Below are 27,644 nucleotides of genomic sequence, written 5' to 3'. Positions count from 1 at the left end.
GGTGCTACCAACGTTGTGTCCGTCAGCCATTGCCAGTATCTTTCTCAGCAGGCAATGAGCATCTACCCTATTCAATTACAGCCGATGCCCCCAAGTGAGAGGTGCTGGATATCTCCAGAGGAGATTGTGAGAAAATAGCTACAATGTATCATGGTCTTAAAGAGGTCATGTCCTGGATAGAGGTTGGAAAATTCAAATTTACCTTCATTGACTAATTTCTCCCCGAAAATATAATTTACAGCAAATTAATTTGTTGTAAATTGCAATTACTGCAACGTCTGGAGGTCTCTTAGGACTGCACTGAGCCCCCTGTTGTGCTCTTTAACACAAACACAACCTCAGAAAATTCAGTGACCTTAACATACAGTACAGACCAAAAGTTTGGACACACCTTCTCATTTAAAGATTTTTCTGTATTTTCATGACTATGAAAATTGTACATTCACACTGAAGGCATCAAAACTATGAATTACCACATGTGGAATTATATACTTAACAAAAAAATGTGAAACAACTGAAAATATGTCTTATATTCTAGGTTCTTCAAAGTAGCCACCTTTTGCTTTGATGACTGCTTTGCACACTCTTGGCATTCTCTTGATGAGCTTCAAGAGGTAGTCACCGGAAATGGTTTTCACTTCACAGGTGTGCCCTGTCAGGTTTAATAAGTGGGATTTCTTGCCGTATAAATGGGGTTGGGACCATCAGTTGTGTTGTGCAGAAGTCTGGTGGATACACAGCTGATAGTCCTACTGAATAGACTGTTAGAATTTGTATAATGGCAATAAAAAAGCAGCTAAGTAAAGAAAAACGAGTGGCCATCATTACTTTAAGAAATGAAGGTCAGTCAGTCTGAAAAATTGGGAAAACTTTGAAAGAGTCCCCAAGTGCAGTTGCAAAAACCATCAAGCGCTACAAAGAAACTGGCTCACATGAGGACCGCCCCAGGAAAGGGAGACCAAGAGTCACCTCTGCTTCTGAGGATAAGTTTATCCGAGTCACCAGCCTCAGAAATCGCAGGTTAACAGCTGCTCAGATTAGAGACCAGGTCAATGCCACACAGAGTTCTAGCAGCGGACACATCTCTTCAACAACTGTTAAGGAGACTTTGTGAAGCAGGCCTTCATGGTAAAATAGCTGCTAGGAAACCACTGCTAAGGACAGGCAACAAGCAGAAGAGACTTATTTGGACTAAAGAACACAAGGAATGGACATTAGACCAGTGGAAATCTGGGCTTTGGTCTGAAGGGTCCAAATTTGAGATCTTTGGTTCCAACCACCGTGTCTTTGTGCGACGCAGAAAAGGTGAACGGATGGACTCTACATGCCTGGTTCCCACCGTGAAGAATGGAAGAGGAGGTGTGATGGTGTGGGGGTGCTTTGCTGGTGACACTGTTGGGGATTTATTCAAAATTGAAGGCATACTGAACCAGCATGGCTACCACAGCGTCTTGCAGCGGCATGCTATTCCATCCTGTTTGCGTTTAGTTGGACCATCATTTATTTTTCAATAGGACAATGACCCCAAACACACCTCCAGGCTGTGTAAGGGCTATTTGACCAAGAGGGAGAGTGATGGGGTGCTACACCAGATGACCTGGCCTCCACAGTCACCAGACCTGAACCCAATCGAGATGATTTGGGGTGAGCTGGACCGCAGAGTGAAGGCAAAAGGGCCAACAAGTGCTAAGCATCTCTGGGAACTCCTTCAAGATTGTTGGAAGACCATTTCCGGTGACTACCTCTTGAAGCTCATCAAGAGAATGCCAAGAGTGTGCAAAGCAGTCATCAAAGCAAAAGGTGGCTACTTTGAAGAACCTAGAATATAAGACATATTTTCAGTTGTTTCACACTTTTTTGTTAAGTATATAATTCCACATGTGTTAATTCATAGTTTTGATGCCTTCAGTGTGAATTTACAATTTTCATAGCCATGAAAATACAGAAAAATCTTTAAATGAGAAGGTGTGTCCAAACTTTTGGTCTGTACTGTATATCTGTGTATAAGGAAAATTATGAAAGCAGTGGTAACACACAGCAAAGAAAGATTTTTCATGCTTTATACCATAAAAAAGTTCCAAAAATTCCCCATTTTAGTGTCTTATTATCGGGCACACTGTTCTGTCTAATGATAATCTGATGTCCAGCTCACCAGGGTTTATAAATTCATTAATCTTTACTGTAAATCTATTAACATATAGACCAGGGGTGGATTAAGAGTAGCAAGGGCCCCGGGTGGTAGCCCAGATTGCCCTCATTATAATCTGCCTATGATATAGACGGTACAGAAGAGTTATTGTACCTTGTGCTCCTTCTATATTTTAATGGATTTACAATAAAGATTATCGGGTTTTAACCCACCGTGCGCTGGACTTTATCACCAGCAAACTGGATCAACGCATCTACATCAAGCAGGTCTCCTTACTTTTATATTTGGAGAGTTTGGATTTTTTACATCTCTAATGATATCAAATATGTTTATTTTTAACGAGGCGCAGGGGAGGTCATTTAATTGTTTATTTTTTTCTCATATTTTGTATATCTAACACAAAATGTTTTTGCAACAATAGGTCATTGCCTGATGATACATTCCCTTTAGATAATGATTAATTTTCCATCAATTTCATCTCTCTTAAAGGGACTGTAAAACCAGGAGGTGACAAATGTATGAGACCACTATAGACCAACCCCTTTAGCTTTTTTCCTGTTATTCAGGCCCCTGCGATAATTTTATTGGTGACAATAAAATCTGCAACAAACGGAACTAGAATAATTTCCAGTATAATCAGAGCAAAAAATGTCACTAAGGTAATATTATTACAGGAAGACTTTTCAACACTTGTGCGCTGGTTTTCTAACATAAAAACAGAATCTTCCTCTCCATATTTTTCATTCCTTATAAACTGATGAATCCTCAAATCCAATCTGGGCTCTGACTTCTAACGTTATGTAACTTGTATACCAAAAAGAGTTTGACTTAGTAACTCCTGGAACTCATGACTGTGTATGACCAACCCGGGTTCCACCGTTTAACCCGTTCCTCCCATTTTCCAGCACTCACCTTTTCCCACAAATAAAAACACTACACATGTATTTCTTTTGGATAAATTTGGCCACAGCGGCCATTTTATTAACATACAACATTAACATATTAACAGTGTTATAAAATAAATAAGAAGGGAGGGTTCTTGGAGATAAAATTAGATCTGGCATAAATTAAACCAAACTCGAACCACCATGTTACCCTCGGCCGTCCATCACCAGCTCAAGGGCACCAAAAGCTCCCAGGGTAAAACCCCGTCCAGAGCCCAAAAACCAAATGCCAGATCACCCCGCTTAATCAAGCCACTGCCTGTAATTTTAACCAAATTCTTCCCACCGACACTTCTGTGCCAACTCCAAGAACCCCACCCCCCGCCACAAACGAACAGCCCTAACCACCTCAGGCTCGTGAGTGCCCCAAAACCGCCAACGCCCTCTCAATCCCCTCCTGTATAGCCAATGCCCGCAAATCGGTACCAATGTTATTCAAGTGCACACCATCCTTTGCCCAAAAATTTCCAACCCCCGCCTCGAGTTCAAAATGTCGAACGCTTACTCCTCCGTTCCTGGACGCAAAAGCTGATATGGCTCTATTTAACTTCACTCGTGCCCTACTAATCCCTTTCAATGATCTCGCCTCCCTCCACTTTTTCCTTGGCACAATGTCAGACCAAACCGTCAACACCTCAGGAAAGGATGTCCATAACCTTAAAAAATCACATCGAATGTCCGTCATCAATTCCCTGACCGGGCGAGCCCCCAAATAATTCCCACCCGCATGTACCACCAAAATATCCGGCGTCCGGTCCAAACGGGCTGCCTTATGAAACTCAGGCAGCACCCTTCTCCATACCAATGCACTGAGGCCGAGCCACCGAACCACAACTTGCTCTCTACTAAAACCCAACTGCCTACCGTCTGGCCTCACGTCCGCTCGCAGCGCCCCCCAGTGGACGAAGGAATGTCCCAGAATCCACGCTAACACCGGGACGCCATCTGCAACAAACAACCACAAGGTATTCAATACTTAACAAAATGAAAACAACCTAAGCCCCCCGTACCTAATGCCGTACATAGGACAAATAACGATCAGAACTCCACCTCCCGATCCGCTTTATCACGTCCTTGCCTAAACCCAAACCATCGGCTTCTGACGCCGCGCCAATTCTAAAAGAATGTGACCCGTACACCTCCGGGTGAAGGCCCAACTCCCGAACCCCTTTTTTAAATACTGCTATGAATTGAAAACGTGTCAAAAACTCCCCATTTTCATGACATAATGAGTAGAGATGAGCGTTGTTCGACTAGAACTGTTCGCCAATCTCAAATTCGAGCTGTTTTGGGCGGTGTTCGAGTCGTTTGACGAACGTGAACGATTTGCAAAAAATTTGGCTGTTCGAGGTTATGTTCAATAACTGTTCGTGCACCAAAAGCGTGTCCTGCATGTCTGGCATTTAGAGCACCAATCATGCAGGGATTGTCTGCCACTCACTGTAATGCCACAGCCATGGTGGTTGTGGCATTACAGTGATTGCCCAAATCGATGGGAACAGTGCTCACAGTGAAACATGAAAAGCCGGCAATTCATCAGCGGCATACACCGGTACCCAACAATTTAGAACAGAAAGAATAGAGCAACACACATAGATTAGATAGATAGAAACATGTCAGTCACATATATAAGAAGTACAGTGACAGTGTTGGTTACTTGTCATTTAGTGTTAAAATAAAGGATTTATTAAAAAAAAAATTGGCGTGGGGTTCTGGGGTTCCCCGTAATTTTAGTCTCCTCTAGCGGAGGTTAAGCAGACGGCTGGGGCAGATGTTTGAAGCCTGGGAAGGGGGTAATACCCACGGAGCTTCCCAGGCTACTAAATATCAGCCCTCAGCTGAATACCTAGCCTTTACTAGCTATTAAAATGGGGGACCCCCCCAAAAAAATGACGTGGGGTCCCCCCTATTTTAATAGCTAGCAAAGGCTAGGCAGACAGCTGGGGGCTGATATTAATAGCCCAGGAAGGGTACCATGAATATTGGCTCCCTCCCAGGCTAGAAACACCAGCCGTCAGCCGCCCCAGAAATGGCGCATCCATAGGATGCGCCAATTCTGGCACTTAGCCTCGCTCTTCCCACTGCCCTGTAGCGGTGGCAGTGGGGTAATAGGGCTGGGGTTGATGTCAGCTTATAATGCCAGCTGACATCAAGCCCAGGTTAGTAATGGAGAGGCGTCTATAAGACACCCCCATTACTAACCCCATAGTCAAAGTTAAAAAAAAACACAAACACCCAGAATAAAGTCCTTTAATTGAAATAAACACACAACTCTTTAATGTTCTAAATTAAACCATACTTACCATCACGCCCATTCCAGCTGAAGCCAATGTCTCCTGCAATAAAAGTAAAACAATAAAGCAATCTCATCCTTACTTTTCCATGGTTCCCAGGATGGCTCCAGCTCTGCTACATTCACATGACAGGCTGGATCGCAGCAGAACGCTGCCATCCAGCCTGTCATCCCGCAGACACTGAGAAGCGCAGGCATGCTTGCGCTCCTCAGTGTCTGGCTGTGACGGCATAAAGATGAGCCGAGGTCATGAACATATCAAGAACGGAGAGAGTATTAGGCTATATTCACACATGTTGTGGTTTTCTGAGTTTTTTGCTGCAGATTTTTTTTTGCAAATTTTACCAGCAAAGTCTATGAGAAACCAGAATTCTCTGTTCACACATCATGGTTGTATTTTGTGCCTTGATTGGGTTTTTGGAAAATAAGAGCATGTCACTTCTTTCAGTGTTTTTTTCACCCATAGGAAGTAATGGGTGGTGAAAAGAAAACACACCAAAATTTGCATCAGTGTTTTTGATGGCAAAATAGAATGGGGTTCTTTTTTTTCACAGAACTTTATGGACATGCAGAGACAGAAGGACAGTGAAAAAAATGCTGAAAAAATTGCACCAAAAAACGCAGCAAAACGCAGCTGATTTCCTGCCTGAGATTAGGTTTTGCTGCAGATTTGTGATGCTGAAAAACCCAACATGTGTGAACATGGCCTCAGGTTAAAAGCAAGGATTTTTAATGACAAGCAAATTGCAACCTTTTACTAATTAAGCATAACCTTTTACACCCCACTGGTCATATGCTGTACACCATCCACATGAACCATCCAGCCAATCCCCGGCCTCAGCAGTCACATGACGTACCCAGCCAGTGATCGGCAGCAGCGATATAGTGATGGAGGATTAGGAAGGTGGGCCATTATATTATGGGGGGGTTATATCATCACCTGCTCTAATCCTGGACAACCCTATAACATGGGGCAGCCACATGCAGGTGTATAGAGCGGGGCCCACTATGCCCAGTCACCTGTGGCCTCACCTTGTGATAGGGGTACGGGGATGCCTGCCGCTGCCCACAGGGGGCGCCGCCATGAGGCGGCTCAGCTGTGCCCGGTCTGCACCAGTGACAGAGGCCGCCGGTGCCTGCTGCAGACCGGAGCTCGGTGTGAGGCCGAGCACATGCCTTCGCCGCCATCCCTCAGCCCCGACCTCGTCCAGTATCTCTGCCCGGTCACACAGCGCCGTGCACGGCCGCGCCCCCGCCGAGGACTCACCTGGCCACAGCGGCTCGCTCAGGGTCAGCACAAGCAGAAAGAGGACGAGGAAGGTGCCGCTGTCCGCTTTGGGCACCATTTATCCTCCGTTCATCCTCCCTCCAGAGCAACGAAAACCGGACACTCGCCGCAGAAGGGGAGCGTAGCGGGCGCCGGTCCCGGAGCTTCTGCACCGTCACCGCAACCGTATATCAGCGCGCTAATCTTCCTGGAGGACACACGTCCCCTAATCCTACTCGGTAACGGGTAACGCACCGCTGCTCCAATCTCCGGGAACAAGATGGCGGCCTCCGTCCCCTCACAACAAACAGAACACAACCCAGCCAATCACAGCGCTCCGGGGGCGGGCTCTACGGTGGGTGACGTGACGCCAGCTGAAGACATCGGACTGTGACTGCTGTCATGGCTGAAGCATTAGCTCCAAAGTATCAGCCAACCGGAAAATGGCGGCCCCATAACAGGAAGTCACCTCAGCGTCTCATGCAGTAATGTTTCCACAAAATACATAGGTTTATCAAAGCTGCCCAAAAGAAAGTGTTTGATTCCCAGGGCAACCAATCACCACACTGCTTTCATTTTCTACATCACTCTGTTAAAATAAAAGCTGTGTTGTGATTGGTTACTGTGGGAAACAGTCTTTTTAGACGGATTGATAACTCTACCCCATTATAGCAACAAACGTGAGTGAAGCAAGCAGCCCGGATCCCGTTCATTGCTCGGCTCTTATTCCACATACAGTTAGGAGACCCATTCATTATTGCTTTTGCGTCTTTTTTTTCGTCAAGTTTTTCCTAATTTTGGGCTGTTATTTTATTTTGTGCGAAAGTCTTTGCACCTATTTTCTACTAGTTCGTCGTTCTCCATTTTGTATATGGGTGAGGAGGCATTTACACTGCGAGATAATTGTGAACCAGCATTGCTCAGGGCCCCTGTTTCACGATTATCTCACCAATGCAAACAGGCTGCCTATTACCCGATGAAAAATCAAAATGCTACATGTGAACACGGCCTCAGAGTTAGGGTATGTGCACACCGTCAGGAATGGTAGCGCTTTGAACACAGTATACTTGATGCTGCATTCAAAGCGCTGCACGCAGGTGAAGCCACATGTGATCATTGAAGGTGGGCTTCACCGCATCCTATACATTGCACTGGTAGAACTTCTCTTGTGGAGACCAGCGTCTGTGAAGACGCGCTGCATGTCCGTCTCCGCGGGTGATCCTCAGGAGCACAGGAACGCATAGTGGGCATGGGATTTGTACAAATCCCATCCACAATGCTGTAACATCTGGTCGCTGCGGACTGCACGCAGCGCAAGTGTGCTGCGTCCAATCCGCAGCGTTTACTGATCGTCTGCACATACCCTTAGGATTTGAAGCAGAAATTTCCTGAGCATTTTTGCCTCTCCCTGGCAGAAAAAAAAACGCATGCGGATTTACATGCATTTTTGACACATTTTTACATGCTTTTTTGTACATCAATGAATTCTTTTTGGAGCTAAATAAAGTTGGTGGGACATTGCTTAAGCCCTTGGATTACCATAAGAACTGGGGTGAGTATATTGGTTCATTTAAATGATTAAAGAATGGGTCTGTTGTATTTCAAATAAAGTGTTTACAGAAGCTTCATCAGGGGAAGCTGCGCTGAGACGCGGCGATACGTGTGGGGCATGGGGTTCTGCTCCTTCATCCTTTCCACATGACTGGTATACTTTAGCACTAGCCACACTGACGGGACACACCCTTCTACATCTCTTTCTGCCGGGTATTATATCCTGTATATGCGGATGTGTTATAACTAGATATATGCAGATGGGTCGGATCAAGTGATATACTTACCTTACACTGAATATATCTCTAGATAATATTTACTTCAGACATTTATCCCTGTATATTGATAATAAGAAACCTTTTGCATTATTGGGATTTTATATAAGAATACCTTGTAAGACTATTGTGCCATTTTGCAGGAACATTAAGGATTTGATATTACCCGTTTATTTATGTTAGACATTGGGCTCTTATATTGCACAAACCTTGATGATTAGGTGGCCAAAAAAATCACGTTGTGGCTATTGCTTTTTAGGTTCATCCTTCACAGGTTTATGGACTCTCTTCTGTAAATTCTATCTGTGCATTTTGATATGTTATATACGCATGTATTTATTGCATGATATACAGAGCATTGTCTATTTATTGCACTATCTGTTTTGGTGACCATCTATTAACTTGAACAGTCATGAGGGCCAGACCCCTTTGTGTCTATATACTTTTTAAATGTTTTGTCTATGAGGTTTCTGGAATAAAATTATACCTTTTATATATAGAAGAGTGCTGCTCCGTGCATGTGGTTCTTTTCTCTTTTACTTACATTCTTGGTTATACCACATGGGTTAGCACCTTCTTTAATATTATTGGATTCCATATTAGCTGTGCACTTCTGTATCCATATATATACAGTACAGACCAAAAGTTTGGACACACCTTCTCATTTTAAGATTTTTCTGTATTTTCATGACTATGAAAATTGTACATTCACACTGAAGGCATCAAAACTATGAATTAACACATGTGGAATTATATACTTAACAAAAAAGTGTGAAACAACTGAAAATATGTCTTATATTCTGGGTTCTTCAAAGTAGCCACCTTATGCTTTGATGACTGCTTTGCACACTCTTGGCATTCTCTTGATGAGCTTTAAGAGGTAGTCACCGGAAATGGTCTTCCAACAATCTTGAAGGAGTTCCCAGAGATGCTTAGCACTTGTTGGCCCTTTTGCCTTCACTCTGCGGTCCAGCTCACCCCAAACCATCTCGATTGGGTTCAGGTCTGGTGACTGTGGAGGCCAGGTCATCTGGCGTAGCACCCCATCACTCTCCTTCTTGGTCAAATAGCTCTTACACAGCCTGGAGGTGTGTTTGGGGTCATTGTCCTGTTGAAAAATAAATTATGGTCCAACTAAACGCAAACCGGATGGAATAGCATGCCGCTGCAAGATGCTGTGGTAGCTATGCTGGTTCAGTATGCCTTCAATTTTGAATAAATTCCCAACAGTGTCACCAGCAAAGCCCCCCCACACCATCACACCTCCTCCTCCATGCTTCACGGTGGGAACCAGGCATGTAGAGTCCATCCGTTCACCTTTTCTGCGTCGCACAAAGACACGGTGGTTGGAACCATAGATCTCAAATTTGGACTCATCAGACCAAAGCACAGATTTCCACTGGTCTAATGTCCATTCCTTGTGTTCTTTAGCCCAAACAAGTCTCTTCTGCTTGTTGCCTGTCCTTAGCAGTGGTTTCCTAGCAGCTATTTTACCATGAAGGCCTGCTGCACAAAGTCTCCTCTTAAGAGTTGTTGAAGAGATGTGTCTGCTGCTAGAACTCTGTGTGGCATTGACCTGGTCTCTCATCTGAGCTGCTGTTAACCTGCGATTTCTGAGGCTGGTGACTCGGATAAACTTATCCTCAGAAGCAGAGGTGACTCTTGGTCTTCCTTTCCTGGGGCGGTCCTCATGTGAGCCAGTTTCTTTGTAGCGCTTGATGGTTTTTGCAACTGCACTTGGGGACACTTTCAAAGTTTTCCCAATTTTTCGGACTGACTGACCTTCATTTCTTAAAGTAATGAAGGCCACTCGTTTTTCTTTACTTAGCTGCTTTTTTCTTGCCATAATACATATTCTAACAGTCTATTCAGTAGGACTATCAGCTGTGTATCCACCAGACTTCTGCACAACACAACTGATGGTTCCAACCCCATTTATAAGGCAAGAAATCCCACTTATTAAACCTGATAGGGCACACCTGTGAAGTGAAGACCATTTCCGGTGACTACCTCTTGAAGCTCATCAAGAGAATGCCAAGAGTGTGCAAAGCAGTCATCATAGCAAAAGGTGGCTACTTTGAAGAAGCTAGAATATAAGACATATTTTCAGTTGTTTCACACTTTTTTGTTAAGTATATAATTCCACATGTGTTAATTCATAGTTTTGATGCCTTCAGTGTGAATGTACAATTTTCAAAGTCATGAAAATACAGAAAAATCTTTAAATGAGAAGGTGTGTCCAAACTTTTGGTCTGTACTGTATGTGCTAAATTTTTGCTATAAATACCGCTATATATAGAGAAGCATATTTCATAGCCCAAAGGGGTCCCACACTATTATAAATTAGACATGTGTAGTCACTGAAAATGGCAATGTGATGACAATAATATATATAACATATCATTAAACATAAAGTGCTTGTGCAATAGATATATAAAAAGAAAAAAATATAATTTATTTCATCACAAAGTATGTGGTTTCTTACATGGAGGTGTCCTTTACTGTAAAAATGCTTACACCTTGCATTGCACTTCATTTATTTCTGCAATAGAACACAGACGCCCATGTTCTTTCTATTCCTTATATAATGATATTAATATAAAAACTTTTTGCACTTTTTACAAATTATTGTTTATGAATTGAGGATCATATGCACTTGTACCTTATTTATATCTAATTTTCTTGTTGGGGTTGCTGCTATGCCTCCTTTTTAGTGATATGTGTTTTTCTTTATTCTTGTCTTGTTAAATTTATGTATTTTATCATTTTATGTATTTTGTCATTTTTAGTGTCTTCAATAAAAATATGGTGCTGATTCCATTATACACATGTATTTGACTTTAATTAGCTTAAGCAGTTTTTGTTAGGTCCAGCCCACTCTCTTCCCTATTGTGGTTATATTTATACTCTATATAGATAAAAGTACTCCAGCGCTGCAAGGCTGGGGTGCTAACCACTGAGCCACCATGTCACCCAATATGCTTGTGTTACAGTTTACTTTCACCCCAGTGCTGCAAGGCTAGGGTGCTAACCACTGAGCCACCATGTCACCCAATATGCTTGTGTTACAGTTTACTTTCACCCCAGTGCTGCAAGGCTAGGGTGCTAACCACTGAGCCACCATGTCACCCAATATGCTTGTGTTACAGTTTACTTTCACCCCAGTGCTGCAAGGCTAGGGTGCTAACCACTGAGCCACCATGTCACCCAATATGCTTGTGTTACAGTTTACTTTCACCCCAGTGCTGCAAGGCTAGGGTGCTAACCACTGAGCCACCATGTCACCCAATATACTTGTGTTACAGTTTACTTTCACCCCAGTGCTGTAAGGCTAGGGTGCTAACCACTGAGCCACCATGTCACCCAATATGCTTGTGTTACAGTTTACTTTCACCCCAGTGCTGTAAGGCTAGGGTGCTAACCACTGAGCCATCATGTCACCCAATATGCTTGTGTTACAGTTTACTTTCACCCCAGTGCTGTAAGGCTAGGGTGCTAACCACTGAGCCACCATGTCACCCAATATACTTGTGTTACAGTTTACTTTCACCCCAGTGCTGTAAGGCTAGGGTGCTAACCACTGAGCCACCATGTCACCCAATATACTTGTGTTACAGTTTACTTTCACCCCAGTGCTGCAAGGCTACGGTGCTAACCACTGAGCCACCATGTCACCCAATATGCTTGTGTTACAGTTTACTTTCACCCCAGTGCTGCAAGGCTACAGTGCTAACCACTGAGCCACCATGTCACCCAATATGCTTGTGTTACAGTTTACTTTCACCCCAGTGCTGTAAGGCTAGGGTGCTAACCACTGAGCCACCATGTCACCCAATATGCTTGTGTTACAGTTTACTTTCACCCCAGTGCTGTAAGGCTAGGGTGCTAACCACTGAGCCACCATGTCACCCAATATGCTTGTGTTACAGTTTACTTTCACCCCAGTGCTGTAAGGCTAGGGTGCTAACCACTGAGCCATCATGTCACCCAATATGCTTGTGTTACAGTTTACTTTCACCCCAGTGCTGCAAGGCTGGGGTGCTAACCACTGAGCCACCATGTCACCCAATATGCTTGTGTTACAGTTTACTTTCACCCCAGTGCTGCAAGGCTACAGTGCTAACCACTGAGCCACCATGTCACCCAATATGCTTGTGTTACAGTTTACTTTCACCCCAGTGCTGTAAGGCTAGGGTGCTAACCACTGAGCCACCATGTCACCCAATATGCTTGTGTTACAGTTTACTTTCACCCCAGTGCTGTAAGGCTAGGGTGCTAACCACTGAGCCACCATGTCACCCAATATGCTTGTGTTACAGTTTACTTTCACCCCAGTGCTGTAAGGCTAGGGTGCTAACCACTGAGCCATCATGTCACCCAATATGCTTGTGTTACAGTTTACTTTCACCCCAGTGCTGCAAGGCTGGGGTGCTAACCACTGAGCCACCATGTCACCCAATATGCTTGTGTTACTTTTTGCCAGCATTGTGAAGTCATTCAAGTACAGGGCATTGTGACATCACTATACTGTAGAACACATACAAGCAGTAGGAAAATCAGCAATTACAATGCAGTGTGATAACATCTCAGGCCGCCCTCACCATGGATGACGCTGCTATACTGAAAAAGAAAGGCTACACAGTTGGCATGGGTTTAGGGCGAGGCTCATATGCCAAAGTTATGGCCGCATTCTCCGAGCACATGAAATGCTGTGTTGCGGTGAAGATTATTGATCGTACAAAGGCTCCACAAGATTTTTTGCGGAAGTTCCTTCCTCGTGAAATGGAGATCCTGACCGTCATGAACCATCCTTATATCGTAAAGACATATGAAATCTTTGAGACTTCCACAGGTAAAGTCTACATTGTAATGGAGTTGGGTGCCCAAGGTGATTTGTTGGACTTCATTAAGAACAGAGGAGCATTGCCAGAAGATGTGGCACGCAAACTGTTTCATCAACTTGCCACAGCTGTAAAGTATTGCCATGATTTGGATATTGTCCACAGGGATCTTAAGTGTGAGAATATTCTATTGGATAAAGACTTCAACATTAAAGTTTCAGACTTTGGCTTTGCTAGACGTGTAGAGGAGAAGCATAAGTCGACCCTCAGTCAAACATATTGTGGCTCAGCAGCTTATGCTGCTCCGGAGATCTTACAAGGAATACCATATGAGCCCAAGGTGTGCGATATCTGGAGCCTTGGGGTGATACTGTTTATCATGGTCTCGGGTTCAATGCCTTATGATGACTCCAACATAAAGAAGATGTTACGTGTACAGAAGGAACGGCACATCGATTTCCCAAGCTCTAGACGCTTTTCAAGTGAATGTCAAGACATCATTTACCGAATGCTTCAGCCAAATGTAAGGCTACGTCTTACCATCGATGAAATACTGAAGCATAAATGGCTCCAACCCATCTCAAAAGCTAAAGCATCAGGCAGTACCCCAGGATGTAAAAAGGACGTGAAGCCTGCGGACCCCACTGCTGTTTCCAAGCAAGAGTCCAAAAAGCCAGATAACGCTTCCGAGGACTCTGTAACAATGCCGAACTTATCTGTGCCGGCAAACGCCCAAGAAAGTCTTCTGCAAGAAGATGAAGAGATGACAGCATCAGACACAAGAGCATCCAATGCAGCAATGTAGGAAGATTCAGTGTGAATCCATTAGGTGATCTGCTCAATGCCATGTAGCTTAATAAAAATTCAAGCCAAAATGTGTTTTCCTGATATTTGTTGTCGTTTTCCAAAGGGGAACAAACCAGATAGCAAGATATCACCTGTTCTTAGGATCAGATGAGAAATTGCTGGGACCACCCTCCATCCAGAGATGGACCCTATAGTGCGGTCACTCAATTCATTGTCTATGGAACTGTATTTGGCTATCTCCCATAGACAATGAATCCAAAAGGTGGTGCACATCCTCCGCTCCATTTAGGTGGGCACTGCAGAGCTTCCTTTTCTGAATTGATGACGTCCAAGCAGTGGAACAACAGCGATCAGAAGGTCATCACCAATCCGATCTTGATACAAATCCTTTAATGGAAAGTTTAATTTCCCAATACGGCTTCCTAAAGCCATGATATCCATAATACCTGACCCTGCTTAGGAGAATTATATTTTACTATGGGTAAAATGGAAACTGAAAAGAACAAAGGCAAACCCTAAAGTGTAGCGATGTCACAGATCAACCAAACAACGAATCTCCTCATTATTTACCAAAGCAGGACCACCTGGTGTTCACTATCATGGCTTAAAGGGGGATTCATATCTCCAAGATCCTATCCCAATATGTAACAGGTGTAATAATATTAGCAAATACCTCCAATTAGAAATGTAGTATAGTTCATCTGATTAGCTATTTCACTTACCCCATGTGCAGGCCATTGCAGTAGCTTAGGTATCAATGATTCCGACCACTCATATAGTGACAGTTTGCCATTAGCAGTCATAACCATGGATACCTAAGCTACTGCAATGGCCTGCACATGGGGTAAGTGAAATAGCTAATCAGATGAACTATACTACATTTCTAATTGGAGGTATTTCCTAATATTATTATTATTATTACACCAACTACATATTTGGACCCTTGAGATGGGAATACCCCTTTAAGGGTAAGTCCAACCAAGATGCTGCTACTGGTCTACACAGTATACAATTTACCACCATGAGCACATCGCTCCCTCAGCTATACAGACATGTTAGTGCAGCGTAGTTATACATCATAGGGTGTCCACAACCCAGAATCACCCTACAAGCCTTTTCTGTGAGTTCTGTAAAATCGCAAGGGATTAGGTGAAGTCAATGATCCTATGTGTCAAGCTGGGAGTTTACAGGGGTCCGGTATCCAGATCAGAGAAGGTATCACCTGCGCTCTGAGGGTGGGAAACCCACACGGATTTTACAATGATCAACTTTTCACTGCACAGGAGCAAATGTACTTATTGTGCTCATCTCTATAGCGCTATTCATGTCCACAGCGCTTCTCCCGAGTACTTCGTCCCAGATGAATACAAATTAGTATAAAATCCTATGTAGAGTCTGTAAAATGTCAAGAGTTTGGCTGTTAATCCTTCCCTGTCTATCTTTTATCCGGTGTATAATAGCATTGTCTCTCTGGGCTTGGCCATTTTGGCTAGGAAGCAGCCAGTAGTTTCTCCCTCCTCATAAAACTGACGGCCCCACTATCAGTATTCGGTCAGTATTTGGTCAGTATTTTTTCTCAGGAGTTGGAGCCAAAACCAGGTGAGGAACAATCAGAGAAAAGGTAGAATAGAAACAAGTCACCAATTCTCCATTTATCTCCCACTCGTGGCCGATTACTGACCAAACCCTGATAGTGGGGCCGTGGCCTTAAAAACATCCTTTTGTTGTCAGATTGCTCCAAGTTGTTTTTGTGCCTCTTTACAAACCATTCTATTCTCCAGATTATTATCCTGGGTGAACAATGTTTCGGCTTCTCGGGCCTTACTTTCCAATTCAACACCTCTTTTCTGCAATTATTTTTCACCAGTTTACTCTCTCTGATCAGTACCCCCCTTAGAAAGGCCTTCACATCGTCCCAATCCACATTTTTGGAGACCAAACCAGAATTGACATCAAATAATTCCTCAAGTTTCTCCCTTAATAACTACTCACAGCTGTTTGATTAGCGTTTACTGGCTAGTTTACAGGGGGACCCCAGAAAAAAATTGACGTAGGGTCCCCCTATAAAATCTAACCAGCAAAGGCTAACCAGACATCTGTGGGCTGATATTAATAGCCAGAAAAGGACCATGGATACTAGGCCCTTCCGAGGCTAATAACATCACCCCTCAGCTGCCTCAGAAATGGCACATCAATAAGATGCGCCAAATCTTGCGCTTAGCCTTGCTCTTCCCACTTGCCCTGGTGCGGTGGCAAGTGGGGAATAGGGTTGGGGTTCATGTCAGCCTAGTATTGGCAGCTGACATGAAGCCTAGGTTAGTAATGGAGAGATGTCTATAAGATGCCCTCATTACTAACCCCATAGTAAAAGTTTGGAAATAAACACACGACATGTAAAAAAAGCTTTATTTGAAATAAAAGTCCACACGGTTTGACTCATTTATTTAATCATAAAAAACACCGTTATACTCACATAACGCCTATTCCCTGAAGCCATTGTCCCCTGTAAAAAAATAAATAAATGAAAAAGCAAATTTATACTCGCCTAAAACCTAATCCCAGAAGCCATTGTCACCTGTAACAAAAAAAAACAAAAATAAACAACCATATCCCTCACGCAGGCAGTGTGTAGTGCTGAGCTGCCGTGAAAGAGTTCACAGGAGTTCATCAATTGATGAACCCCAGTGAACTCACAGCACAGGCGCTGCGTGAAAACTTTCTCACGCGGTGGTGCAGTAAGTGGGATCAATCAAGCCTGAGGGAGTTCATGCTCGGGGTCCATGCCTAAACACTAGGTGTTTGGTATCGACCCTGAAAATCCCGAACTTTACTGTTCGGGTTTGCCTATCTCTATAGATTACAACAATGATACATTCAAAGTGCTAGATTTTACATCTAACCCCAACAAATCTACCGTCAGGGTCTTTAAATGAGTCAATATGCATAAATGGGATACTTTTACATACAACTAGGCTAGCCCCCCTTGAGCAGTTAGAATGAAATGAATATAAGGTATACCCCCATCCAGGATCTGTGCATCTGATTGATAGTGTCGTTTGTTAGATGGGTCTCCTGACCCTATTATTGCGAAGTTGAATCTTTTAATATAATTAAGGAATGCAAATCTTTTAGAATTGTTGCTTAACCCATGAATATTCCAAGAAATAAAGTCAATCATAGTACTCATCTTTAAGAACACCCATCAAAGAAGATGATCCTTGTGAGTTTACCGTTCTCCCGGCACTGATAAGAATTGAAATTTTTATGCAGAGGCATTCCAAACCCACCCTCCCATCTTCCAATTGTAAACCTATAACCCCCCCCCCCCTCTTTATGTTGTAAACCTGCCCTTACCAGTAAGGATGGGGCTCTAACAAAGCTTTAACCATTAGCTGCATGCACCTGCGAATGAAGAAACACCATATACCATTCTGTTAGTCATTCATTAAAAAGAAAAACTGCCCCTTGAGAAAGCGGCCTTAGATGCCGCGAAGCGCGCGTCGGGGTAAGCCACTGTGACCTTTGTCTGACCAGCTGGTTCTCATAACCCCTATCTCATCATAGGAATAATCCCCATGTAGTAGAGGGAGTCAGTACAAGATACTTCCAGCCTTACTAAGAAACACAGTGCCTTTAAAAAAGTAGACTCCCTCTACTACATGGGGGTTATTCCTATGATGAGATAGGGGTTATGAGTTGTTTATATTGGATATTGGAGGTACAAAAATTAATCATTTTTAAAGGATTTAATAAAGGGTATATTTTAAAAGTCTTTCCTATTGGCTGATATATATTGTTAATACTGAGGTTTACAAGTGAATACTGCCGTAAGTTTAAGCAGCTTGTGGCTAAGTATCTGACCAGCCGGTTCCCAGCCTGCAAGGGGTATGCCACTGTGACCTTTGCCTGACCAGCCTGTTCCCAGCCTGCAAGGGGTATGCCACTGTGACCTTTGCCTGACCAGCCTGTTCCCAGCCTGCAAGGGGTATGCCACTGTGACGTTTGTCTGACCAGCCGGTTCCCAGCCTGCAAACACTGGGGTATGCCACTGTGACCTTTGCCTGTTCCCAGCCTGCAAGCACTGGTAAGATTACCACCCTTAAAAAGCCTTCAGAGCAACAGGTGTATTTCTTTTGACATGCTGACCCCAGCAGTAATTATTTGACTATCTGTTCCCGGGGATCAGGGGTACGAGTGCATGATCTTACCCTTATGGCACTTTAGGTGCTACTATTTTGCAACTTTGCACAACTTAAATGAGCACGTAGCACCTTATATTGCGGGCTGTGGATAGTTTGGTCTGTCTTGCCACTGTGCCACGGGGCACATCACTGTGATCTCTGTCTGGCCAGCCTGCCCCCAACCTGCCATTTTTGGCAAGATTACTACCCTCAACAAACTCTTGGGGTCACAGATATATTATATTTCTTTCTGATATTTTGACTTCAACAGCAAGTATTTGATTATTCGACATTCGGTGACTGGGGTTATGAGCGTATTGTCTTACCTTTATGGTATTTCAGGTGCTACTCTTTGCAACTTTGCACAAGCTCGATGAGCAGGTAGCACTTTACACTGTGGGCTGTGGACGGTCTGGTCTGTGTTGTCATTAGTTACTTTGCACTTTATTTTGATGGATCGTGCTTTTCTTTTTAATTAATTTATTTCTAAAATATGTATAATTTTCTAGTCATGATGACTCTTTTTTTCCTCTTTGTAAAAAATGCTTTCAGTGAGTCGGTATAGAAGGGTGTTTGGGGGAAGTTTGCCTCCCCACTTACACCATAAGTTTGATGATGTTTGGGCTGTGTTTCTGTTAGTGTCTTGGCGGGAAGACACGCCACACTAAAGTAGAAGTTGAAGTAAGTGACACAGAGATTTGCACCATAAATACCAGTTACAATACTATAAATTTTGCATAGTAGAATTAAAGCGCAGCTGTCAGCAGGATTGTGCTCAGTAACCACATACACTGTCAGGTGGGTGACGTTACACTGAGTAAAATGATACCTTGGGTGATGAAATCCGTCCAGTGATTATTTTACAGTCTTTCCTTCCATTTCTGACATAATGATATGCATGTGCTCTGGTGCTCTCATTATGTATTCATCTATGCCTATCTGTGCCTTCTGACAGGTCACTGTGCTTTCAATCACCTGCCTACTATTTTAAATACTGACTGTTTAATTTGTGTCATATTGAAATTTACATTCCCCCGAAATGGCCGCGGCGGCCAGTGCAAGCGCAGTTTAGAAACTGAGACCATTTGCACTGAAAAGTCTGGAAAAAAAGACTTTCTGTCCCCCGAGCATAATGTCCTGCTCTAACTTTCTTTAATATGATGTCTCAGTTCTTGTAGTGCAGGATTTTGATCAAAATAGGCTTGGGGGGTCCTCCGCCCACAGGGCCCGGTCTCATGGTGACCTAGTGAGCTCTCTCCTCTGCCACCAGTCTCATATAATTGTGTCTCTGATGGTTTTCCAAGTCATCAGCCTTGGCAATCACCAGTGCGACTGCATGCGTGTGAATGAGTATATCTCTGCGGACTGGCGGGAGAGCGTCTTCCAGCTGTATTAAGGGTAAACTTGCATTTAGTAGCTGCATTGAGGACATATTATTACAATACGTCCAAAAAAAGGAAATGCTAGACACTTCAATTAATCATAGAAAACAATATATTGGCAACAGTGAAATGAGAAAAATGACTGTACCAATAAGAAGAGATTCCAGCTCAGCTCATTAAAATGGTATAATCTTTATTGATAATATAAAAACAGAAATATAAAAAAAACAGGGCAAAGACCCCTACAGATCATCACTGGTGCTATACTTTCCTTACTTACGGAATTTATTGATTAATTTTGGTTCTTCCTAGTTCCTATTTGATCTGTTCTGGGGTGACCCATGCTTTATGTCTTCAGTTCAGCATAGTTTGTCCCATATATCAGCCCAGCAAGATTATACTATTCCCTGCCATTATGTGACTTTAGGGATACACCGGTGTTCTACATAGTGATTTATTTAAATTTCTCTAGTCTGTTCCAGACTTAGAATTTTTTACATATTGTAGTCTTTTTTTCTTCCCTTCTTTCTTGAGGTCTTTGCCCTGTTTTTTTTACATTTCTGTTTTCATATTATCAATAAAGATTACACATTTTTAATGAGCTGAGCTGGAATCTCTTCTTATTGGTACAGTCATTTTTCATTTCACTGTCGCCAATATATTATGTTCTATTGAGGACGTCTTGCAGGGAAGGCTGGGAAATCTCTTCAAGGATACAACTTTTCCCTTTAGATGCTGCAGTAGATTCATTATGCCCATTATTGCTCCTAGTTCAGTGGACTCAGACTCCTAATCCTCCTAATGCCATAAATCGGTACCCCTCACCAGGTGTTCCCCGCATCCCCAGTGTAGCAGACACTGACCTCTTGAGCAGGGGACTGGAGAATGCAAACTGCTCCAGCCGCACAGCCACATCTCCAGTCACATCTCTGTGCCGCTGCCCGCCGGCAGCTGGTGAGTCTATCGCTGGCCCACTCCTCTACCTCAAAACTGTCCTTTCAGGATAAGTGCCACAGGAGCACAGGGAAGGCACGTCTCACCACATACATCCCCCATTAGTCCTTTATTTTTAATGGGTCAAAAGGAGAGCGATTTAAACTTTTAGTTTAAAAAAAAACCAAACTTTTCACTATATGTTAGTCCTTTTAGAAGACTTGAACCTACAATCATTTGTGCTACATACAGTAATGCCACAGCACTGCGGTATATAGGAAAAATTACAGTCTCCTATGAACACTATCATCATGGGCGACTTCAACATCCCCATTGACACTTACCACTCATCTGTCTCTAAGCTTCTATCCCTCACTTCATCCTTCGGCCTTGCTCAGTGGTCTTCCACGGCCACACACTGGACCTCATCTTCACCCGCCTCTGTTCCCTATCTAACCTCTCTAACTCACCTCTCCCTCTTTCTGATCACAACCTACTTACATTCTCTACCCTCGCCTCTCCAAGTCCACAAACCCCACTCCACAAACTTGCACACCCTCGCAGAAATCTCAAACACCTTGACCTACACTCATTCTCTGAACCTCTCCTCTCTCTTTCAGACATAAGTTCCTTACATGATGCAGACGTTGCTGCTGCTTTATATAACACCACAACAGCTGCAGCTCTCAATTCAGTCACCCCTCTAATACATACCAAAGCTTGCACAACCAATAGGCAACTCTGGCATACCAACCTGACTAAAGAACCTCTCGCCCCATATCACTCCTCCCCTAGGCCTCAAAACTACTGAAACAACACGTCCACCTTGAACTGTTCTCCCACCTCTCCTCCTGCTCCCTCTTTGACCGCTTACAATCTGGCTTCTGACAGCACCACTCCACCGAAACTGCCCTGACTAAAGTCACCAACGACCTACTAACTGCCAAATCCAAGCGCCACTACTCTGTCCTCTTCCTCCTGGACCTGTCATTTGCCTTCGACACAGTGGACCATTCCCTTCTACTACAGACTCTCTTCTCTTGGCATCACAGACTTGGCCCTATCTTGGATCGCTTCATACCTAACAGACCGAACATTCAGCGTCTCCAACTCACACACCACCTCCTCTCATCTTGCTCCCTATCTGTCGGTGTCCCCCAAGGTTCAGTTCTAGGACCCTTGCTCTTCTCCATCTACACCTTCGGCCTGGGACAGCTCATAGAGTCCCATGGCTTTCAGTATCACCTCTATGCAGATGACACACAGATCTACCTCTCTGGACCCGATATCACCTCCTTACTAACCAGAATCCCACAACGTCTGTCCGTTATTTCATCCTTCTTCTCTGCTAGATTTCTAAAACTTAACATGGCTAAAACTGAATTAATCATCTTTCCACCGTCTCACTCAGCCCCCCCATCTGACTTATCCATCCAAGTTAATGATTGCCCACTTTCCCCAGTAACACAAGCTCGCTGCCTCAGTGTAACCGTGTACTCTGATCTCTCCTCCAAACCACATATCCAAGCTCTTTCCACTTCCTGCCGATGTCAACTCAGAAATATCTCCTGAATCTGCACATTCATCAGCAAAGACTCTGCAAAACACTAGTGCATGCCCTCATCATCTCCCGCCTCGACTACTGCAACCTCCTGCTTTGTGGCCTTCCTTCTAAGACTCTCGCACCCCTCCAATCTATCCTAAACTCTGCTGCCCGACTAATCCACCTGTCCCCCCGCTACTCCCCAGCCTCCCCCCTGTCAATCCCTTCTCTGGCTCCACATTACATAGAGACTCAAGCTCAGGACCCTAACCTTGGCACAGAAAGCCATCCACAACCCGACTCCTCCATACATCTGTGACCTAGTCTCCTGGTACTTACCTGCGCGCAACCTCCGATCCTCACAAGATCTCCTCCTCTACTCCCCTCATCTCCTCTTCCCACAATCGTATACAAGATTTCTCCCGTGCATCCCCCCCTACTCTGGAACTCTGTACCCCTGAAACCTTCAAAAGGAACCTGAAGACCCACCCACCAACCTTCCGACAAACCTAAAACCTGCAGTAACCACTGCTGCACGACCAGCTCTACCATAACCTACTGTATCCTCACCCATCCCTTGTAGACTGTGAGCCCTCGCGGGTAGGGTCCTCGCTCCTCCTGTACCAGTTGCTGACTCATTTTGTTCAAGATTATTGTAAATGTTTTTGCTACGTATACCCCTTTTTCACATGTAAAGTGCCATAGAATAAATGACGCTATAATAATAAATAATAACCCCAACCAGAAGATGTTCACAGGAGCACCGTCATGACAGGCACAGGGGTCTTCTGCAGATCACTGGCTGTCATGGGCACATAGAATGACACCCCTCCTGCCAGTGTACTCTAAATGCCGCTGTCAAACATTTAACTGGTTAACAGCCGCAGATTTAGCTCTGCTCCACTCGCAGCAGTTAGAGGCAAATAATGCACGAGTATCACAGCCATCATCAGCCAGGAAAGATGCAGGCTCAGGCCTTGAGCCCACATCATAGTCAGGAAGCCAGCCTATGGCATAACTGTATATCCTCAGTTGGTAATAAGGGCTTAAACCATGAAAAACTCTACTTTTTGGAGCTGTAACAGTTTATAATGTACTTTAGTGGGTTTGTCTTAAAAGGTACAGTGACTTATTGCTACAATATGGCTGTGGCATCAAGCAGAATAAAACTAATAAAGTGCTCTCAAATGGAAGAAATAAAGTATTATATAATTTGCCAACAAATAATGTGATGGAAAAAATGAATTCTTAGTTAGACTCTGGTCACATTGTGTTTAAAGGAAGGCTGTCACTGGATTTATGCTTCCCAGTCTGAGTAGCATAATGTACGGACAAAGTCCCTTAGTACAGCAGTGTGATACTTACTGGGCTTCTTGCTGTAGTTTTGCTAAAAATCACTATTTTATCTGCTGCAGTTCTGCTAATGCTCTCAGCAATGAGCTCTGTTTTGCCCTCTACCAGCTGTTGATTGACAGCTTTCTGCCTACACTTTGCAAAGGTAGAAAACTGTCAATCAATTGTGGGAGGTAGAGATAGCCAGAACTCATTAACATCAAGGCGTATACAGTTCTGCTGATCGTTATTGGCACCATGAAGTGTAAGGACATAATGTGGAATATCTCCTGAAATAGATGAATCAAGTGAAACAGTTTTTTGTATAGAGACTCATGTTAAATACAAAAGAGCAAATGATAAATAATAATTTACAACAAAAAACAATGGGAGGGAAAAATATAAAACCCTAAAGCTGCTGTCACTGGTATCGGCACCTTTACATTCATTTAGTATGGAAACACATTTTGACTCTCCTGTGGTAAATCACAAAAGAGATTCACTTGTGATTGTCAGTGCCCATGTGACATAAATTAGCCAATGAATGATGATTTTCGTGTTTTAAAAAGCCACATGGTAGGCCCTGATCCTTTGTCACAATGGTGAAGACAAAAGAGCAGTCTGAGAACATCAGAACTGCTATTATTAGCAAACACAAGACTTCCAAAGAGTATAAGGCCCTCTCCAAAGACCTTGGTATCCGAGTTTCAATAGTGCGCAATGTTAAGAAGTTTGACAAGCATGGAACCGTCAAGAACCTCCCTAGACGTGGGGGAAAGAGGAAAATTGACAAGAGATTTCTTTGAAGGTTGGTGCAAATGGTGGAAAAAAAACACCACATTAAACATCCAAAGACCTGAAGGCCAACCTAGGACAGTCTGAGGTTATGGTTTCAACAAGTACCATATGACGCACACGAAACCAAGCAGAGCTTTATGGGAAAAGGCCAAGGAAGAAACCATTGCTGAAGAAAAGACATAAAAAAGGAACAACTGATCCTTGCCAAAGAATACCTTGACAAACCACAATCCTTCTGGGAAATTGTTCTATGGACAGATGAAACAAAAATATAGCTTTTTTGGAAATGCAAAGCAACAGTTTGTTTACAGACGGAGTAATGAAGCTTATAAGGAAAAGAACACCTTACCAACAATTAAGCATGGTGGAGGATCCATAATGCTGTGCGGTTGCTTTGCTGCGTCTGGTACAGGATGTAACGGGTCTGGGAGGCGGAACCTCTGAGCTACTATACAAGGGGGCGGTCCTTGTAAGGGAGCGGGTGGCGACCAGGGAAGACGGGCAGGCAGTCACAGCAGGTGACCGGGACAGTCTCTGAGTGAACGGGCTGGAGGTCACGGCAAGTGACCGGGGCAGTCTCTGGATGAACGGGCAGGAGGTCACGGCAAGTGACCGGGGCAGTCTCTGGGTAAAGGGTAGGTACGACCTGTGATGGCAGAGCCTCCAGGTAGGCTAGCAGGCAGATGGTAGATGTGTGCTCCCAGGTGAGCAAGAGAGAGTCTCTGGAATGGCAGGTGGTCACAGCACGTGACGGCGGAGCCTCCAGGTAGGCTAGCAGGCAGGTAACAGGTGTGCGCTCCCAGGTGAGCGGGCAGGAGTCTCTGGAATGGCAGGTGGTCACAGCACGTGACGGCGGAGCCTCCAGGTAGGCTAGCAGGCAGGTAGCAGATGTGCGCTCCCAGGTGAGCGGGCAAGCTGGTCCATAGACAGACTGACAGGAGTTGGAGGGCAGACCGTCGGACCTCAGGCTAGCAGGCAGGTAGCAGAGGAGCGCTCCCAGGTGAGCGGGCAAGCTGGTCCTTAGACAGACTGACAGGAGTCGGTAGGCAGACCGTCGGACCTCAGGCTAGCAGGCAGGTAAGCAGAATATCAGGCAGGAATCAGACAGCAAACTGGCAGGAATCTGGCAGGTAACTGGCAACGGGACCTGAGGGCTGAAGCAGAGTAGTGAACAGTGCAACAACATTGCTCGGGCACCTCCATCTTGGAGGAGGTGCCTTATATATGGTGAAGTCCTCCGGCCATTGGCCGGGGACTCCTTAGGACGGCGCGCGCGGCCCCTTTAAGAGGGAGGGAGCGCGCGCGCGCCCTAAGCACAGTGGCCGGGAAGGAGCGCGCGCTGCCAGCAGAGCGGGAGGAGGACGCCGGGCTCGGAGCAGAGGGGTGAGGGGAACAGCGTCCCTGCCTAGCAGAGGGCAGGGACGCCGGCGCTACAGTACCCCCCCCTTTAGGGCCCCCTTTTTTAGGCCAGAGAGAAATTTAGCTAGGATGAGAGGGGCATGGATGTTCTCCCGGGGCTCCCACGTTCTCTCCTCAGGACCAAACCCCTTCCAATCTACTAGAAAAAAGGTCTTCCCTCTTACCCTTTTGGTGGCCAGTATGTTCTCTACCTCAAACTCGTTTTCAGCGGAAACCGGAGCAGGAGGCGTACCTGTAGACTTGGAAAAAGAGTTAAGTACCACAGGTTTGAGGAGAGATACATGGAAGGAGTTAGGGATCCGCAAGTTGGCCGGGAGTTTCAATTTATAGGCCACCGGGTTGATCTGACTGATGACCTCCAGAGGACCGATGAACCGAGGTCCTAACTTATAGGAAGGAATCTTGAGCCGGACATACTTGGACGAGAGCCAGACCTTATCCCCTGGACGGAATTGAGGAGGATCCAGACGTTTTTTGTCAGCATGTCTTTTCATACGCTCGGATGACAGAAGGAGTGCGGATCGGGTACTCTCCCATATGGAGGAAAATTTGTTAACAAGAGATTCCGCAGCCGGATTGTCCACCGAGGTGGAGACGGGAAATGGGATCCGAGGATGCTGACCGAAGACAACAAAAAACGGGGATTTGGAGGAAGATTCGCTCTCGTGATTGTTGTAAGAAAATTCGGCCCATGGCAGGAGATCCACCCAGTCTGAATGGTGGGCATTAACGAAGTGCCGGAGGTAACTGGTCAGGTTCTGATTGATCCGCTCCACTTGACCATTAGACTGTGGGTGGTAAGCGGAGGAGAAGTCCAGGGTGACGTCTAGCAGTTTACAAGTGGCTCTCCAGAAGCGTGAGGTGAACTGTACCCCACGATCCGACACGATGTGGAGGGGCAGGCCATGAAGACGGAAGATGTGGCGGATAAAGTCTTTAGCCAGCTCGGGTGCAGACGGGAGGCCTGGCAGGGGAACGAAATGAGCCATCTTGGAAAAGCGGTCAGCGACCACCCAAATGACCGTACAACCGGCAGAGACGGGGAGATCAGTTATAAAGTCCATTGCTATATGCTGCCAGGGGGCAGCAGGTACTGGGAGCGGAAGGAGGCGACCGGCTGGCAGATGTCTCGGAACCTTGTTGCGGGCGCAGGACACACAGGCAGAAACAAAGTCTATTACGTCCTTGTGCAGGGTAGGCCACCAGTAGTGCCGGGTAATAAGCTGGAGGGTCTTTTTCTGACCGGCGTGGCCAGCTAGTTTAGACGAGTGACCCCAGTGTAGGATCTTCTCCCGATCAGGTACTGATACGAACGTCTTACCGGGAGGGAGACGATTTAGACTCACGGGAGCCACCTGCATTACTCTGGCGGGATCGATGATGTGTTTCGGTTCCTCCTCGAGATCAGACACCAGAAAGGATCGTGACAAGGTGTCCGCCTTGATGTTTTTGTCAGCCGGGCGAAAATGAAGAATAAAATCAAAGCGAGCAAAAAACAAGGACCACCGAGCTTGGCGCGGGTTAAGTCTCTGGGCATGCTGGAGGTAAGCCAAGTTCTTGTGGTCAGTGTAAATTATTACCGGGTGAAGAGCCCCTTCGAGCAGGTAACGCCACTCCTCCAATGCCAGCTTGATGGCCAATAACTCTCGATCTCCTATGGAATAGTTGCGCTCAGAAGAGGAGAAGAGTTTGGAGAAGAAGCCACAAGTTACCATTCTCCCGGAAGATGATTTTTGGGTAAGTACCGCTCCGGCTCCAGAGGAGGAGGCGTCAACCTCCAGGAAGAACTGCTTGTTGCCATCTGGGCGATGCAGCACCTGGGCGGAAGAGAAGGCCTGTTTTAAGGAAAGAAAGGCCTCCTCTGCTTCGGGCGGCCACTCTCTGGGATTAGTGCCCTTACGGGTGAGCGCGGAAATTGGGGCAGTCCGG

The 27,644-nt window shown here is 45.0% G+C and overlaps 1 protein-coding gene across 1 annotated transcript; it reads left to right on the top strand.

Annotated features, from left to right (window-relative positions):
* The first annotated feature begins 13,081 nt into the window (after window positions 1–13,081).
* On the top strand, window positions 13,082–14,125 carry LOC141155465 (testis-specific serine/threonine-protein kinase 1-like). Its single transcript, XM_073642330.1, has one exon. The coding sequence runs from the start codon at window positions 13,082–13,084 to the stop codon at window positions 14,123–14,125; it is 1,044 nt and encodes a 347-aa protein (XP_073498431.1).
* Window positions 14,126–27,644: the final 13,519 nt, after the last annotated feature.

This window comes from Phyllobates terribilis, unplaced genomic scaffold (assembly GCF_046119375.1).
Source record: "Phyllobates terribilis strain yellow unplaced genomic scaffold, ASM4611937v1 Scaffold_7__3_contigs__length_470593459, whole genome shotgun sequence".
NCBI lineage: Eukaryota > Metazoa > Chordata > Amphibia > Anura > Dendrobatidae > Phyllobates > Phyllobates terribilis.
The sequence above is the reverse complement of the archived record's forward strand: the minus strand, read 5'-3'. Positions and strand labels throughout refer to the sequence as shown.

Excerpts from the sequence above, each read along its gene's own strand:
- LOC141155465 (XM_073642330.1), top strand. The coding sequence starts at position 13,082 with ATGGATGACGCTGCTATACTGAAAAAGAAAGGCTACACAGTTGGCATG.